Raw genomic sequence first — 16,976 nt, forward strand, 5'->3', positions numbered from 1 at the left:
CATATATACTAGGGAACTCAAAACAGATCTTTTTAACAAATGTGTTGTCTAACATGTACATTTACCCAAATTAAGAAAATGAACTACCTGAGTATATGAGGTGCAATACAAATGACGGTATTAATGAAAACTAGAAAAAACTGAGCAAAGCTGACTAAAGGTTACCCCACTGTAGAACACATTAACCCTACGGTTGAAATAAAAACTAAGTCGATAAGGAAGTTGATTTACATGTAGAAATTTTTGAAACATAATCTGCAAAATAGCCAAATATACATGGATCATTACAAAGAAAACTGTTAAAAAATTCAGTATTCAAAAAATATTCTTGATAATTCCTAGATTAAGGAAGCCTTCAAATACATGAACAGTGTGTAAATACAAACATGTATCGCTTATTATCTATATAAAGTTGCTTTCAAAATATTTAATGGCTGTGTACAAGTACACTACAGAGAAAATGCCTATTTCAAATTCAAACCATGTATAGAGTAAAAATGTAAAAAAAAAAACAAGAACTAAAAAGAACATAGCAAGTTAATGTGTTCATGTACAATATATCCAGTCTTAAATGTAAACTAATGAAATGCATAAATACAAAATACACATGTACCATGTTAAGCTTCTTTAAATCATCCAGTGGCTGCGACAAGTACATTCATATACATTGTATGCACATGTTATTGTAATGGAAGTGGCAAGATTTGATGATCGAACAGACATGATAACTATAGGTACAAATGTATTTACCTCCTGCTTTCAAAGTGTGACGATTTAGAAAATAAATTTATTTTGAAATGATTTAGCCGAGTAGATCAAATATTGCACTGTGCAGAAGATTTTAATATTATTTAATAATACTGCAGTCAAATTTAGATGCATTGCATACATATACCAGAGCTAAACTAATGAAAATACTCAAGGAAATAATTTCTGATCAAATTAATTGATAAAACAGAATTTTAATGTGCTTTGTTGTACATTGACATTCAGTTCATATCCACTAACTACATGTAGCACAAAGTTATCTTGTAGATTCACTGTTTGACAATTTGGGGTGTTTTTTTATTATCTTATTTTTATTATGCTTTGTCACAAACGTGATATATATATACTATTATACATGTATGACAATAAATAAGATAACGGTTTTAACTGGACTCCAAATATTAATCAATATTCATACATGTAATTAAAGTATGGCAAGCCGTTGTGGAATTTATTCCCTATTTATTGATATCAATAAATATTTAATAACATGTTAATAAATGATTTATTGATATCAATAAATATTTAATAACATGTTAATAAATGATTTATTGATATCAATAAATCGATGAATTATGAACGTGTTGATAAATATTTATTAACGTGTTGATAAATCATTTATTAATATAAATAAATTGAACGAATTATTAACATGTTATTAAATCTTGTTCCGGAAGACTTGCATGCCGGGTAATGTCCAATGTTATTGTCATTTCGGTACTTATCGATTTCGGTACCTGAAAACGGTAAACGAGATACCTGTATTATGCACTAATTTGTTACCAGATTTTGATTCAGATTCTTTATTGGTTTTAAATTTTACAGCTAATTCCTGGTCATAAAATGTGTTTATAATTCATTCATGGAAACTTTCCTCGCCATAAAATGTGATTATAATTCATTCATGGAAACATCGGAATGAAGATAGATCATAATAAAAATACAAAAATGAGCATAAATTATATGAATTATAGAAGTTTTTTAAGACTTAATATGTATACATCTATTAAATACATTTAAAAAATATACGTATTATAGCAAGTCACTATGAAATTGAACTGTTAAATATAGAGATCTATTTGTCTCTACGAATTAGCATAACAGAAACTATAGGTTAAATTCCATTATAGTGAACTTCGGAGGCAAGAATAAGCGTGTCGTCCAATTTTCAGAGCACAGTCGATAAACTTCCCTACCTTACCCTGGAGAACATTTGATTCTCTACCTAAAAGAAACTTCAGTTTGTGAATACTTGGGCACCTATTTTAATATTTCGGTAATAGCGTAGTCTAATATTACCATCAGTGGCTAGGACATACCAAACGGGTCTATGTATGTATATTATTCAGTAAGAAATTGAAAAAGTTTACTTCTACAAAACACAAAGGGGCGACCATCAATATTTAATTTATTGATAGTAAATGTAAATCTGAGTGTTAGAATACATTATATAGTTACAGCCGAAGAGTTCCAATCCCTTCAAAAAGTATTTCACTATAACGGCAACGCTTTTTTTGTTTTTTGTTTTTTGTTTTTTGTTTTTTATTTTTTATTTTTTATTTTTTATTCAATTATATTTTTAGATTTTTTTGGGTTACTTTTTTTCGAAACTTGTTACGTCATAATTATATATATCTTATCTTAAATCCAAAAATGTCAATGTCACGTTAAAATCTATAACAATACCTTTCATGTATGTAGTGCTTCATATACATGTGACATATGCAGTCGTGGTGTCTCGACTTGCGGAAATGGAAACATAATGGAAAGTCTCTGAAGGTGAAGTGAAATTGGAACCATGATTTCTCAGCATTCCACTGATCCACAGCTGCAGTGGGGAACTATGGTTACTAGTTCGTATGTTGTGTGCATTCCAGCCATTCTGAAATGATGCCATTCTCTTGTTGATGACTGGCAAATACACATAGTGCAACGCCTGGATGTGCGTGGCATTATCTGGATTCAGCTGGATGGCTGGATCATCTTCCATGGCATAAAATTCATGGTAGAAGGTGGACGTAACTTCTTAGTGCAGATCTCGCCACAATCTCTCGATGCGCTGATTATGGATGGATCTTCCAGTGATGTGGGATGACGGATCTCTAATAAGGTTCGTGAAGAGGGCAACCTTAGTGTTCTCCAACCCATGGTCTGATCGCACTTTGGAAGGTATACCATAAAGACTGCAGGCCCTAATAAATGGCGTCAGAACAGAGGAAGCAGAATTACTGGTTCCACATACCATAAAAGTAATAAGTCTGCTAAAGCCATCAATACAGCCATGTGTTGAAAGACCCCATCTGGAAAAGAAACAGAAAATATCATTATTAACTCCATTAGAAAACACATACATGTAATTTTAAGTCCTCAAATGTAATATCTGGATATAATTTTACAATACTAATGAATGGATATTTAGTTGATGATAATGAACACAAATATACAATAATGCAAAGCTCCTCACAGAACAGCTTGCAACTGTGTAGGAAAAAAATCAATTTTCTCCTTAAAAATAAATTTTAACTTGTGATACGTAGAAACAACACACAAAGACGGGACACATATACGCTTCCGTAATTAATATACAGCGATCATAAGGACATTTCGGTAGCTTCTGGCCTATGGAAATTTGAAAATGTAAAGACTATCTTCAGTGAAATATACACGTGATTTCAAGATTTAATACTCGTGCCAGGATAAAAACTTTCATCCAAATAACCGAAACAGCAATATGCAAATGAGGATAATTCATAGAAAATCTACCCGCCAATAATGAAAATATTTGAATGAACAACATGCAAATGACTATAAAAGAAAAATCCATTCGCCAATGAGAATTACGTGGAGACTAATATAGCACTTTCAAATAATTTGACTTGAATGTCGTGACAAAAATAGTTCAATTACGCCACTGGCTAGTGTTTATACATTTGACATGGACGCCAAGACAAAAATAGATTTTACCTTGTAAACACCGAATGATTTCCAAAAAAACTTCGAAGACATATAGTTCGATACAAAGATTGATATATTTCAACAATATAGATAAGCAATATCGTACAAAAATATTATTTTAAGTTGGTATGATTCGGCTAACGCCTTACCCTCGCAACAGAATCTACTGACTGACTGAATAACCATAGACGGTCATATCGGAGCTTTTAACTTATATTAGCCTTCTGTCAAGTCTGTTGCCTTCTATATTTTGAACTCTTAGTTTTCAGTATGTGCATATGAATGGAATGTTGAAAATGAAAGTGGTAAATAAAAAAGCAAAAAAATGATAGACAGTAAAATCAAATGTAGAACCAAGAATAACCACAATTGGAGCGATATCCGAAAAAAAAACGACTTTCGAGGAAGATAAACGTAGTAAGAAAACATGGACAACACGACAAAAACAAACAAGAACTATCTTTTATAAAAAAAAAATATCCGACGCAGTAAAATTTGTTCTTTTTTTAGTTTCTATATTTCTTTGAAGAAAATAACACATGGCACGCAATTTCAATTTTCGAATGTCTTTTAGAACGCAATATCAAAATTCCGATACAGTTTTTTCGAACGCCATTAAGTTAGCAGTATTTGGCCCATCGGGAAACAATTTCGATCAGGTGATTTGTGTTTCCATAGAAGAGCGTCCTTAAGGTCAAGGGGTAAAAACTGAAACTATAACCACTGCGTCGGAAAAATATCAATAACAGAAATATTAAAAACATAATTGAATACTATACCTAATATACATAAAGCTTTTAACATTCAGGGACATGGTTAAATTTTGTGTCAATAATTATCAAAAAAAGTCATGAAGCCCCCTTTTTACAATAACATTGAACATTTGGGTTTGTTCATAATTTTGTTCTTGTAAAAAGTGAATCGATCACGGAATACACACATGCTGATTTATCCCCAAGTCATCTGTCGGTATCTTATCAATATTACGCGTGAAACTTCAACACGTAATATCGTTTGAATTATCATTCTACATTCCGACTTGTTTTAAAATTGATGACTGTTATAAAGACCGTGATCTTATATTTCTGATGACAATGAAGCTTGTATGTGCTTTACTTGGTTTCTCTGTAATTGCCGTAAGTTTCACATAAGTTTCGTCTTTTTACAAAGTTTCTTACACTTCAATTTTGAAAACAAACTGTTAAAGCACTTTTTAAGAATAAATAAGATATGTTGCAGACCAAAAATTGATCAGTCAAAGTTATTTTAATTATTTTTAAACGTTTAAAGCTCTAAATAATGAATTCATATCGTTATCTAAGTAATACCTGTTTGCAGATACATGTCTCCAAGGAAAAGAAACATAATTAAAATTCTTCCAAGTAACTTCAGTTATGGAAATAAAGGACTAACTGCATATACATGAACGCGCATTAAAATGATCAACCTCCAACTGACAGATGAATTCTCTTCGTATTAATTTTTTTAAACACGAAAAAAAAAAAGAAAAAAACTAGTAAGTCAATTTTTAGTAAAATATCTTTCCTTTGAGAGTTTTCTATATAATTATTATATATATATAACATGCTAATCTTCACAACAATTTGTCAAAGACAATTGTGAAGGTTTTCATCATGACTTTTGTAGCGCTTTAATTTGATATGTAAAAACTCTACTTTCTGTGAAATTTATCATTTTTTACACAGGGGCTTGCTCCCACTATCAAATATGCAGCCCCACTAGTATATAAAATATACTAGTGGGGATGCATATTTGATAGTGGGCGCAAGCCCCTGTGATTTTGCACTTATTAACCTTACCCAGATTCTTTCTCCGTAAAACGAAATTCATATTTGTAATGTTATCGTTACGATCTCTCGTTTCACATGCAGCAACTTATAATAAAAAGAAATGCTTAATTTCCTGCACTCATTGGCCCAATTAAACCCATTTTTGGAGGACAAAACTTCGATATTTCGGATGTACGCTTAAGTCCTTTCATTTGACTGCGTCAACCTTGCCTTCAAAAACTTTTAATACTTGCACTTAATGACCCATCCCTTTGAACATGTATGAAATGTCAGGTTTGAAACTTGGATTTTTGTAATCCGCTCATTCAGATCTTCAAAATGTTACGATATCACATGACCCCCTACGAGGAAGTTGAAAAAAATGCTGTCAAATTATGCAATTTCATAAATAGGTTCCGATGAAATATACAAGACCATTGCAAAATAGGAAAATTTCAAGTACTTGTAGTTTTGTTGCGTTTCGATATTGCCCCTTGTTATTGTGTCAAACAAATGTACTTGAGCAGATCTTTCAATCTGGGTAAACATTATTTGTGTATCTGTAAGTTGTGAATTGTGAAATAAATATCGCCGCTCTAAAATACTAAAATTTCAATAGGTCCAAAACAAAACATGATATCTTAAATCTGAAAAATGTATGATAATTTAAAAAAAGAACATGTACAACACGTTTACAAAACAAGTTTAGAGCTCGTTTTGGGGGCAATGAACAATTGAATTATAATGCAATACAAAACTCCCGAACCGGAAGTCGTAAATGCATGCGACTACCACCGTACACCTTAGGATCAGTTGTCCAGGTCACGGTCATACAATCTTGTCATGGTCACAAAATTGATTTCGTGAATCAATTAAATTTTCATGATTTTTGAACAGACGGTCTGACTGATGTAAACTTGGGCTCAAAATGTAGAGCTTATCGAGAGGGTCACTTCATACCTGCATGTATGCACTTATCTCTATTCAATTTCCATTCTGTGACATTTGACCTTGGGTGCAAATGGAAAGGTCACATATAATAAAAAGCGCAGGTGAAGGTCCTATGTCTCTACATAGGACTTCCGGTTTTCGGAATATAAGCTTTCAAAAACTGAAGTAAGATATTTCAAGGGACGTAAGTTTTGATGTATGTTTATTTATGATAATGTCATGTGTCCTTTTACGTGTAACAGTCTATCTTTAGTGGTTTTCAAGATAGAAGCAATTAAATTGCTAAAAAAATATTCTTAAAGAAAATGGCGGAATCCTTAGCAGGGTCATCTTCTAATATTACATTGTGACCTCTAATTTTGACTGAATATGTTTGTAATATCCTTTATATGAAAAGGGGGACCATGTTTCTTAAACACAAATTAACTTTATACTCAAAGTAAAAAAGTCAATGAAATGATACATGCATCAAAAAAAAGAAGGCAGTGTCTTTTGAGTAGGTTTAAGGGTACATTGTTTATGTACGAATTATACATGTATTCTGCATGTATTTAACATTGTAGATTGTAAAATGTCAAAGTGAATGCACACAAGCTTCTGACTGTAATACAAACGAATGTTGTATGGAACAATCCCAAAGTAAGCGCTTTCTGGATGAAACTTCAAAAGGAATGTGCCGAGCTAATCGTAAACAATTTCAACAGTGTGACCCATCAGATGCAGTGTCCAGAGACAATCCGAATTTACGAGTAATAGAATGCCCATGTGAATCGGGATATGCTTGTAAAAGTAACATTGACCCAGCAACGTACAGTAATTCATTCTGTGTTAAAAGTTTTAAATAAATCCATTAAAGTGATTTTTTAAGTTCCGTTTCTAGGTCAAATTTTCTAAATTAAATGTGGATATTTCGAGTACTTATTATATTCAAATGCGAAATGTTTTAAGTTACGATCTCCCCTACAGACATAACAACCACTTCCTGATTTACTACGAATTACTACGCTTGCTTATTATAGGGACTTTTTGCGACCACAATATCATTTTGTGTGTACAATTTAAATTATGTACAGTGATGTATACTAGCTTGCATAAGAAGACGAGTTCAGTACTGAGTATGGCAGAGTTGTTTTAACCTTGCATTAGTCAAAATACTTCCTCGTTTTAACCTTTTGACAATGCAGGCCTAATTTCACTTTAGTTTTCCTTGACTTACAGGCAAGCGGGTGCAGCTAGAAAAAAATCAGACTAAGCATGCCCTAGATAGGAAAAAGATACATGGGGTTTATGTAAAATGAAAATTGAATAAAAAACAAACTTGATCTGCAGAGCATTTTTTTTCCATTCTGAAAAATTTAACAAAGTGTAACATAGGTATTTTTCTTCTTTTGGTCAATTTGGTCAACAAGAAGAAAAATACCTATGTTACACTTCATACGGTCCACTCATTTACACAGTTTAAAATCACATTGTCTGTACATGTGCCTATTGTTTTTAAGCATGGCATAAGAGCTCACCTTAGTGATTGGAAAACATGTAAAAACGTTTCCATAAGTCTCTGTTTTGGCACTTTCTGCAGAATTGGTGAAAATGCGCAGCAAAAATAAGGGTTTTTTTTATCAATTTAGATTGAAGATCAGACGCGAGAGACTACAGCTTTGTAAAGCCTGTTAGCATCTAAAACCATTTCTTACATCGCCGCGGGAAGAAAAGTTCCACTGACATTCATCATTTAAATTAACAAGAATCCAAATAGAGTCAGTTGAACTCTAACCTCTTATCAGTACCAGCTGTTCACGTCGAAGCCAGTCGTTTAGTTGTCTACATATGTTAGACACATATGCCATTTGTAGTTTAACTAGGAAAGCAATCCTATGAGATAATACAACATCTAGAGAGATACTGAGTACCAATCGAAAGAGCTACACAGTCTTTGCATTTAACTGTTATGCCGAAAGTATTAATTTTCTACTATATTTAGCCACAGAAGACGTTCTTATCCCATATCCCTCAGAATGAAAACAATAACAAATAAAAAAAAATAAACAATTAAAACAAAAACAAAACGCCAATTCAAACGAACCTGACAGTTAGATTGATAACAAATTGTGTACAGATTTTAATCAGAACAGATTCGCCTTATGACATCAGAATATGACAAATAATATATCTGCATGATAATAATTTTGATAATGCAATTTTCCAAGGAATGGTGTAAGTCTTCGGTCTGGTGTTTCTGTTATTTGAACTCTCCTATAATCATTCTATTTTTGGTCATTTTGAAGGGTTTTTATTTAATTGAAATTAAAGGTTTGCTCGGTCCGTGATAAAAATCTACCTCCCTTAACTAAAAGCTTCAGTCAACATGGCCGTAAGTGGAATCATTATATATACACCGTAAACGTTCTACTAATGATAACCCAGACCTTATCACTGCAATGACTTTTTCCCCTGCTTTAATTTACATGCAGTATTTATGAATGTACAAGTGATTATCAATGGCAATGAACAGCAAATTCTTCTGGTTGTATTTCATGTGTACATTTGTTTCGGTGAGTATTGACTTATGTAAGAAACCATTTGATAAAACTACGAGAGCAGCGTTTGTAAAATCAAAGTACGATAGTACTGTTAACTCGGTAATCAATCTAACGCAAGCAAATTACATTTACGTTTTATCATTCATAATTTGGTTTAACTTAATTTAAAACAGAACTATTTATACTGGCACTTTATTCTTGTTTGTCTCTTTCTCTGTAAAATGCATAGTGATAATTCCTACAAGGGTGTAATAATTATAGCTGACAACAAGTTGAGAATACTTATCATTTAGACTACATATACATGTACTTTATATAAGTTATCCTAATACAAGTATCACGACAACCATTTCTTTATACAATAAGATAATAACAGGCAAGTTTGCAATGACGAGGTAATATACTTATAAATGATAGAACAAATAGAGTAAATGTCGTTTACTTTCATATTAATATTTTGACAATACCATAATGTTGAACATTTATCAAAATATTCGATATAATATGCAAAATAATTTTATTTATTAATTTAATTACCACCCGTGTTGTAACTGAGATCGAGTGGGTACGTAGGGTACATACAAGACACGCCATGCGAAGAGAGGTTGTTTTTAATCACAGTGTAAAGAATGTATTAGGATGTTCATAGTTGAAAGAATTAATATTGAATGTGGGTATAGCATGCAAGGCACCAACCTTTTATTTTCACGAGTATCACAGTACATGTACCAAAATCAAATCAAGGGAAGAAGACAAATTCATAATCTAGACGTTTTTTTCAGAGCATGTTGAAGACCTTAATGTGACCTCAGGTTGTATTTACTGTTTCAGATTTCAGTTGTTTTGCGTTTCACTACATTCGTCCCCCACTGCCTACATGTGTAAAATGGATAGATATTAGTTTATAGTGCATCATCTCCAGTTTTCCCATGGTAGAGCATAAAACAAGAATAAGATATTTGTAACAAATGTTTTGTTAAAAAAAAGAATTGTCTTGAATCAATACAAAAAGCGATTATTTTTTTCTTCTGATTGTTAGGAGGTTCTAAATCTAGATATTGATAGGCTTTATTATGCATTTTCTTGATTACAATCGAAAAAAAGTACATTAAAATCGCTGTTTCAGCGTACAAACAAAAGAGAACTGCTGCACTGCACTCGAACAGTTTTCTTTCGATGGCGGTCAAAGTTTATATATAAGTATATAGTTATAATATCAACGTTAAGATGAAAATGACTTTGTCTTTGGATAATATTTGGTCGAAATTGACAGTCTTGCGACTTCCGATAAAGAAAATTCTAGAGAACATTATTTGTTAAATTATTTTGACCGAATTGCTTCTGTTTGATTTAAGAAAAAAATTCCTAAGAATTCTGAGAACAAAGTTTGCTCTTCTTATGCACCTGTATTGCCCATTCAGTTTTAGAGTTCCACTAAGGCGTATACTCTGCTATAATCTTTTGCACTCATATCGGCATTACATAGGAAAAAGAAATCCGCGATTTGACATGCAATTTTCGTCAAATATTTGTTAACATGATCAAAGAAACGTCTATTACACGAACAAAAAATAAGTGGTTAATACATCTAAAAAATAATTGTGCCGTTGCGTTCCTGTGACATCATCGACTGGAAAAATGAATTCGTGAAAAACATTCGTTTGTCCAACTCGGGATCACAGTGCTGAATAAAACAATAAACATATGATCAGAGTTTTAGAAAACCATTTGCTATATATCCATATGTCAAATATGCTCTTCCTGGGAAAAATACCCAACAATGTAACGGAATCTTTTCAATAAAGGTCATTGCCATTAGTGATCATTATTTGTTTACGACTTTTATACCATCACAATAAATATAATGTATAAAATTCTATAAGGAACAGGTAGGAATAAACTTGCGCTATTGATCATAAGATGAACAGCACAGAACATATTTTACCACCCTTTTTACACAAATTCAAATAAATCGCATTTGATTTAAATAAAAAAATGGCTCAAATTGTGTAAAAAACTTGTCTTACTATATTCAGGTCATAAGTCAGCTACAGCAATGTAAGAATTCGTCAGAATGTGGACAAGATGAATGTTGTGTAGAAGAGGACCGTACAAGGCGGTTTTTATTTGAAAGGTCATCCGGATTCTGCCGCCCCGGTCGAGGTCAAGGTCAAGCCTGTCATGTTTACATGCAACACTCCCTTGGTAACCCAGACATGTATCTTAATTATTGCCCTTGCGTCGATGGTCTTGTATGCGGGGGAATGTCGGTAGACGGTAAAGTACATCATAACCCAATCTGTATGCCTAGTGATGGAACCACTACATTACCAACTACTGCATAAGACTAACATATATCTCCCAAGCAACAATAAAGTGATTTTACCTTTTTATCTCTCATTTTGATGAAGTGTTATAATATAGTCGTTCATCTTATCAATGAACTGCGATTAAGTACCAGACCTATGAACTCTACATACAGGAAAATCGGTCACATTGATTGTTTCTAGAATTCACACTACGCCAAAATGTCCTATGGATCTGGCACCCATGCTTGCAGTTTTGTTTTGAAGGATGCCAGGTTGCCCATTTTTGGTTTCGATACATGTATGTCTTTCATTGTTTCTACTTCTTGACTTTTGATTTTTCGGACGTCGCTCAGACCGCTGACTTCATTTCGCACAGGATATAAGGAGAATTTAAAACCCATGCTTGCAGTTTTGTTTTGAAGGATGCCAGGTTGCCCATTTTTGGTTTCGATACATGTATGCCTTTCATTGTTTCTACTTCTTGACTTTTGATTTTTCGGACGTCGCTCAGACCGCTGCCTTCATTTCGCACAGGATACAAGGAGAATTTAAAACTTCAAGGCATCGGCGAATCATGGATTAGCGGCAAACGAAGTTGAATTGTAGACCGAGCTGATGTCGTTACTTTCAATCACATGCCACTAAACATTTCAGTTTTAATCACAGAGGCATGTCTATAAACCCTTTCGACTGCGGGACAGTTGATTCATATGTATGAGCTAAACTTTCCCGAAGTAGGGCTTGGGTAAAACAAAATAATTGTCTGCACGAAAGTGTATATAATTGAACATCCTCACCGACCACCCTGTAATTAGTACAGAAGGGTCGCTATTTTTAATATAATCACTCTTTTCACATCCAGGATAGCAGAGCTAATACACTAGTGGGTTATAAAGTGATCATTAAGTTTACGGGAGATTATTTACCGTCACGACCAGGGAAGATTTTTCATTAGATACGAAATTGTTTTTGTGTTATCACCCATTTCCGGTCACACTTTAACTCATGTAAAAAACACACCGACTAATTTTGGGGTAATGTCAGAAAGATTTCCAATAGCACCACATATTTTACCAAAATTGTCATCATTTACATAATTGCCAATGTAGTACAAAGATACGAGTACAAATGATATTGATCGGATTATATGTTGTTCCTGATCTAATCTGATCATTTCAGTCATTGAAAGATATTTGCTAAACCCAACGGTTTGGGAGATAATTATATACAAAAATGTACTGACTGACCCCTATGTTCTATTTTTAGTAACAACCGCCCTTTTCTCATCAATCTTAAATCCAAACGGTAATTTTGTTCAGGATACCATAAAAACAAAAATACCAACTTTCATTGAATTCTGTATATTAGTTTCTGAGTAGAAGATTTTTGAAAGTAATAACATAAATAAAAAAGCAGATCAAAAATACAAACGGGAATTTTGTGCAGGATACTCTAAGAAACAATTCTTTTAAGCTTCAAATCCATTTTCAGTAGTTTCAGAGGAGAAGATGCTTGATGAAATTGTTAACGACGAAGACCACGACGACGGACGCCAAGCGATAGCAATAACTCACATGGCCTACGGTCATGTGAGCTAAAACAAAACACTTCAAAATCGGACCAGAAAACAAAAAAAAAAGAGATGAATTTTGTGGGCGCTGTCGAGTTTCGTACCTTAACTCGAAAACAGTTGAGGATAAGTCTAAAAAAAACTTTCCAGAAATAATAGAACCCCGCCATGTCTTATGAACGATATGTTAAAATTCCAAAAAGTACTGACAAGGTTTACCCAAGTTGTCGTAAATAAACGAAAGTTAACAGACGCAAACAACGACAACGACGACGACGACGACGACGACTACAGTATGATACAATTATACGTCATAACAAATTTGCAATTGTATAAAATAAGAACAAATATTCATGGGATATTTTCCAAAAATGTTAAATTTAGATTTTTTTCGGTAGAGTAGAAATAGATACATCACTCTTTTTCGAAAGTGACCTAAAAGTATTAACTGCAATGGGTACGCGCATATAATCATTTCTGAATTTACATTTTTTTTCACGTTTGATGAAGATGATTTACAAAGCTGAAATATAACTTCTATGATTTACTAATACCTTTATTGCATTAATTAATTGAATATTTGCATTATACAAATACAGAATGCAAAGACAAAAATTCTGCTTACAAAGGCAGGATTTATTCATATTATCAATTGCTTTCCATGCTTTGACATTTTGGGTTGATATGTTGAATACTTCCAGGGGTTTCGTGCACCGTCTCCCCTCGGCATTCAAGTTGTTTCTCACACGGACAATGGGTCTCGTACAGCTCATGGTTAAAAATATCGTGTGTCAGAATAGGCGAACATGTTTCATTCTAAAAAGAATAACGAAGATAAAACCTGGGTTGTTTCGAAAAAAAGAAAGATAAAGCAAAAATGTCTTTTGTTAATACTCACGAAATAATACTACTAAACTGTGTTATGCAGTCAGACAGTTTATATTATTTGTGCAATCCTAAACTTGCTTGACAAGACAGCATGTTTTTGATGATCAGAAAAAAAAAACAGGATCGTAGAAATATTAACGGAATATTCTTTGTTTACATATTAATATGCAGTACTTGTGTCAATGCCAAACCGACTTAGTGATGTCACGAGGTAATCGGAAGCTATCGGTAAAATTCAAAGTTTGCGTATGATCAACACTATCTATTCCTTTAAATACAAGAGTTCTGTAAGATGACTATTCACGTACATCTCAAAGATTTCGAATTTTGGCATAGCTTTATGCTTTTTGCAAAAGCGCATTATTTTACATTTAACATTATTTATTTTGGTAACGTGTATGATTTTCCATAAGAGACTAAGGCCTTTCTCTTTAACCATATGTTCGCTAATTTACAATTGCTATATTTTTGCAGATAAGTCGTACCGCATAATTCGTATTTTACCGTGAGAGAAGCATTAACTGTCCGTTGTTATGACATTATTTTAGGCTCTGGCTATGAGGGACGGAAGTGCATTTGACTTTGTTGATAATAGACCGTTATTTTGTCATATTGCTAATGTCTCGACCAACGGGTATCGGAATTACGTTTTCATGCATGTACAGTACAAGCGAGACTGGGTGGGTTGTATTAGCTGAAATTTCTTTGATGCTCTTTGGGAGTTTAAGATCAATAAACAATTCAGAAAATTTCACTCCATCCTCACCAAAAATTGTTAAACACATACATAAAAATCTGGAATACAGGCATGTTCTACACTTCTAGTCATTAGACATTTTTAAGATGCTCTATTTTGCAAATGATTAAAAGGTACATACCATTTGTCTGTAAAACTGACAATGTCCGACATGGTGGAATAAAAATCTTTTGCGCCCCAGGAGACCACCATCGAACAATGAGTGTACACAGCACTGTCCTTGTGGACAGTCACTCTGGTGGGAGCATGATGGACTCTGGGCCTGAAGTTGAATGAAAAATAATGATAAGCTTTCAGATGATACCCAGTTTGCATATGCTGGCTATATCACAAAAAATATACAAGTCACCCTAGGAACTTTGAGGACTACTTTCAGGCATGTGGAAGGGACTGGTTTCCCTTAATAGTGGTATTTTACCTTAAGGTTGCTTTTAAATGTACAAAAATTTTGTGTACACTGAAAAAAAAACAGGTGCCAATCGGAAGTGTTCATATTGTGTATGACTTGAAAGTCCGTCCGATGAAGGAAACAATATCCGGACGCCTTTATTTTCGTTTTTCTCCAAAAATAACCCAAACTGATTAAATTAATCATAAATAAAGATGACAAATGACTGGGTTATCGACGCATGCAGACACAATCTTCGGCAAATAAAAATATTTCGAAATCGAGTGTTTTTACCCACATTCGGCAATATGGACCCCTGTTTGCAGTAATTATTGTTCCAATGTAATGCATAGATGAACTACAAAAAAGGTTTTGATGTCAAAATAAGCAATCATTTAACCAAAAATGTTGAGAATATACTGATTTGGCTAATAAACTTTCAGGACCGACTTTGATCATAATCGAACATAACCCTCATCAAATTGAAAGTTATTTCAACCTCGTTCTGTCTGCATAACAAAGGTAATTCGAGTATTGAACTATGGTGAAATAGATTGAATAGAAAGTTGGTGTTCTTACCACTACAGCTACTACAACACACAACAGAACAACACAGAATTTCATATTAAGTTTAATAGTTCTGTGAGATATTGCCAGATGTTGTCCCAGATCAGTTAAATGCATTATCTACTGTCTACAAAGATTTGAAATTTTAAAATGGATACGTAATATCGTCCTATGTTGCACTTAATCTTTATACGACCGCAATAAAATGTGTAGGTCTACCTATAATGGTATTACACTGTCGTCGTCGATCGGCGTCAGTATTCACGTTAACTTGATTCAAACTTATCAGATCTCTTTGAAATTTTAACAAATTGGTACTAGGGACATGGCAAAGGGTCCAAACGGTTTTGGAGATTTTTGCTTATCCCCTCAGAAAATGAAAAGCTAAACATGGTTAAAATAGATGCTGTATTATTGATAGAAATACTTTTTTACAGAATAGACTTAACAATATTCATTAACCAACTTACTACAATATGTATAAAAATGCCCATCCTTTATGAACCGAAAATTCCGACAACTGGTCATTTCGAAGCGTAAATTCATTCAGCCGGTCATTACGAAATCACAGCCACGCATTACGAATTTTTAAACGGGGCATCAATGCGGGACTATTCTATCAACATGGCGTACATTTCTTACAATAAGTGACAGCTTTAATAAAGAGTGGCCTAATAATTCAACTAATCAGATAAGAAGATTTAAAGTTTCTGAAAGATGGTACTGAGACTGAGTATATATTGAATTATTAGGTATGTTTAATCTTGTACTATAATTTGCGTTTTTTGGAGGGTTTAATTGAAAAGACAATAAAACCTTCATTATTTATTTTCATAAATATTTGATTCATCGAGATATGAACATATTTAAAATAATGGTGAAATAATATGTTTTAATAAAAGACTCTGACTATGTCCTGAATAAAAAGTCAGTTAATAAAAGCATCAATGCATGGCCTTTTCACTACGGAAAAGGCCATATAATAATACTATAGTCTTTACCCTTTTTGGAATTATTAAGGTATGAAACTGGACCACGCCTCAAAAATCAACTTTTTAAAACAAATTTTGGCCCAGTGTGAAGCTAGCCGTCAATATCAGCCCACACGGAAGCTAGCCGTTAATGATATTCATGAATATTCATAAGATTGGGGTGCGTTCAAACATTTTTTTTAAACTGAAATACGCGAATCGATTTTGCTATTCTTAATATTTTGCGTGCAGAAAATAAGAATAATGATAGAATACGTCTAAGTCTGTATACTAAGGCAGACTTTAATTTTTAATGATGTTATGAAATATAAAAAAAAAATGAGTTAAGTGTTATAAACTAAGGTATCAAATACGCAATGGGGTCGATCCAGGATTTCAAGTTAGGGGCGTAAATAGAACGCTAAGTAAGAAAATTATGTTGGTTAGAATTTTTAAAAAGTTAAGATTTCAGACAAAAAAAAATACAAATTTTAGGGGAGTGTGGCCATTATGAATCAACGC

At 33.1% G+C, this 16,976-nt stretch overlaps 2 protein-coding genes, 1 long non-coding RNA gene and 1 pseudogene across 3 annotated transcripts; 2 read left to right on the plus strand and 2 right to left on the minus strand.

Annotated features, from left to right (window-relative positions):
• Positions 1-2,473: 2,473 nt before the first annotated feature.
• Positions 2,474-4,537, minus strand: LOC148627488 (uncharacterized; annotated as a pseudogene).
• Positions 4,538-4,720: 183 nt separating this feature from the next.
• On the plus strand, positions 4,721-7,335 carry LOC148627489 (uncharacterized). Its single transcript, XR_015920827.1, has 2 exons — positions 4,721-4,859; positions 7,028-7,335. It is a non-coding gene; the product is annotated as an uncharacterized LOC148627489 (long non-coding RNA).
• Positions 7,336-8,858: 1,523 nt separating this feature from the next.
• Positions 8,859-11,397, plus strand: LOC148627490 (U3-aranetoxin-Ce1a-like). Its single transcript, XM_088573937.1, has 2 exons — positions 8,859-9,016; positions 11,041-11,397. The coding sequence occupies exons 1-2, from the start codon at positions 8,963-8,965 to the stop codon at positions 11,347-11,349; spliced, it is 363 nt and encodes a 120-aa protein (XP_088430063.1). The 5' UTR covers positions 8,859-8,962; the 3' UTR covers positions 11,350-11,397.
• A 2,101-nt stretch (positions 11,398-13,498) lies between these two features.
• Positions 13,499-15,655, minus strand: LOC148627491 (U8-theraphotoxin-Hhn1c 1-like). Its single transcript, XM_088573949.1, has 3 exons — positions 15,496-15,655; positions 14,650-14,790; positions 13,499-13,699 (listed from the first exon to the last, which is right to left on the minus strand). Exons 1-3 carry the CDS (start codon positions 15,598-15,600, stop codon positions 13,532-13,534), a joined length of 414 nt encoding a protein of 137 aa, XP_088430075.1. The 5' UTR covers positions 15,601-15,655; the 3' UTR covers positions 13,499-13,531.
• Between the last annotated feature and the right edge of the window lie 1,321 nt (positions 15,656-16,976).

Source organism: Perna viridis, chromosome 1, assembly GCF_037379345.1.
Source record: "Perna viridis isolate PV_CMFRI_1.1 ecotype Kerala chromosome 1, ASM3737934v1, whole genome shotgun sequence".
NCBI classification, from domain to species: Eukaryota; Metazoa; Mollusca; class Bivalvia; order Mytilida; family Mytilidae; genus Perna; species Perna viridis.

Excerpts from the sequence above, each read along its gene's own strand:
- LOC148627491 (XM_088573949.1), bottom strand. The coding sequence starts at position 15,600 with ATGCATTTAACTGATCTGGGACAACATCTGGCAATATCTCACAGAACT. Across the intron at positions 14,791-15,495 it reads GTGTTGTAGTAGCTGTAGTG|GCCCAGAGTCCATCATGCTC; the intron begins GTAAGAACACCA and ends ATTCAACTTCAG. Across the intron at positions 13,700-14,649 it reads GTCAGTTTTACAGACAAATG|AATGAAACATGTTCGCCTAT; the intron begins GTATGTACCTTT and ends TATTCTTTTTAG.
- LOC148627490 (XM_088573937.1), top strand. The coding sequence starts at position 8,963 with ATGGCAATGAACAGCAAATTCTTCTGGTTGTATTTCATGTGTACATTT. Across the intron at positions 9,017-11,040 it reads TCATGTGTACATTTGTTTCG|GTCATAAGTCAGCTACAGCA; the intron begins GTGAGTATTGAC and ends TACTATATTCAG.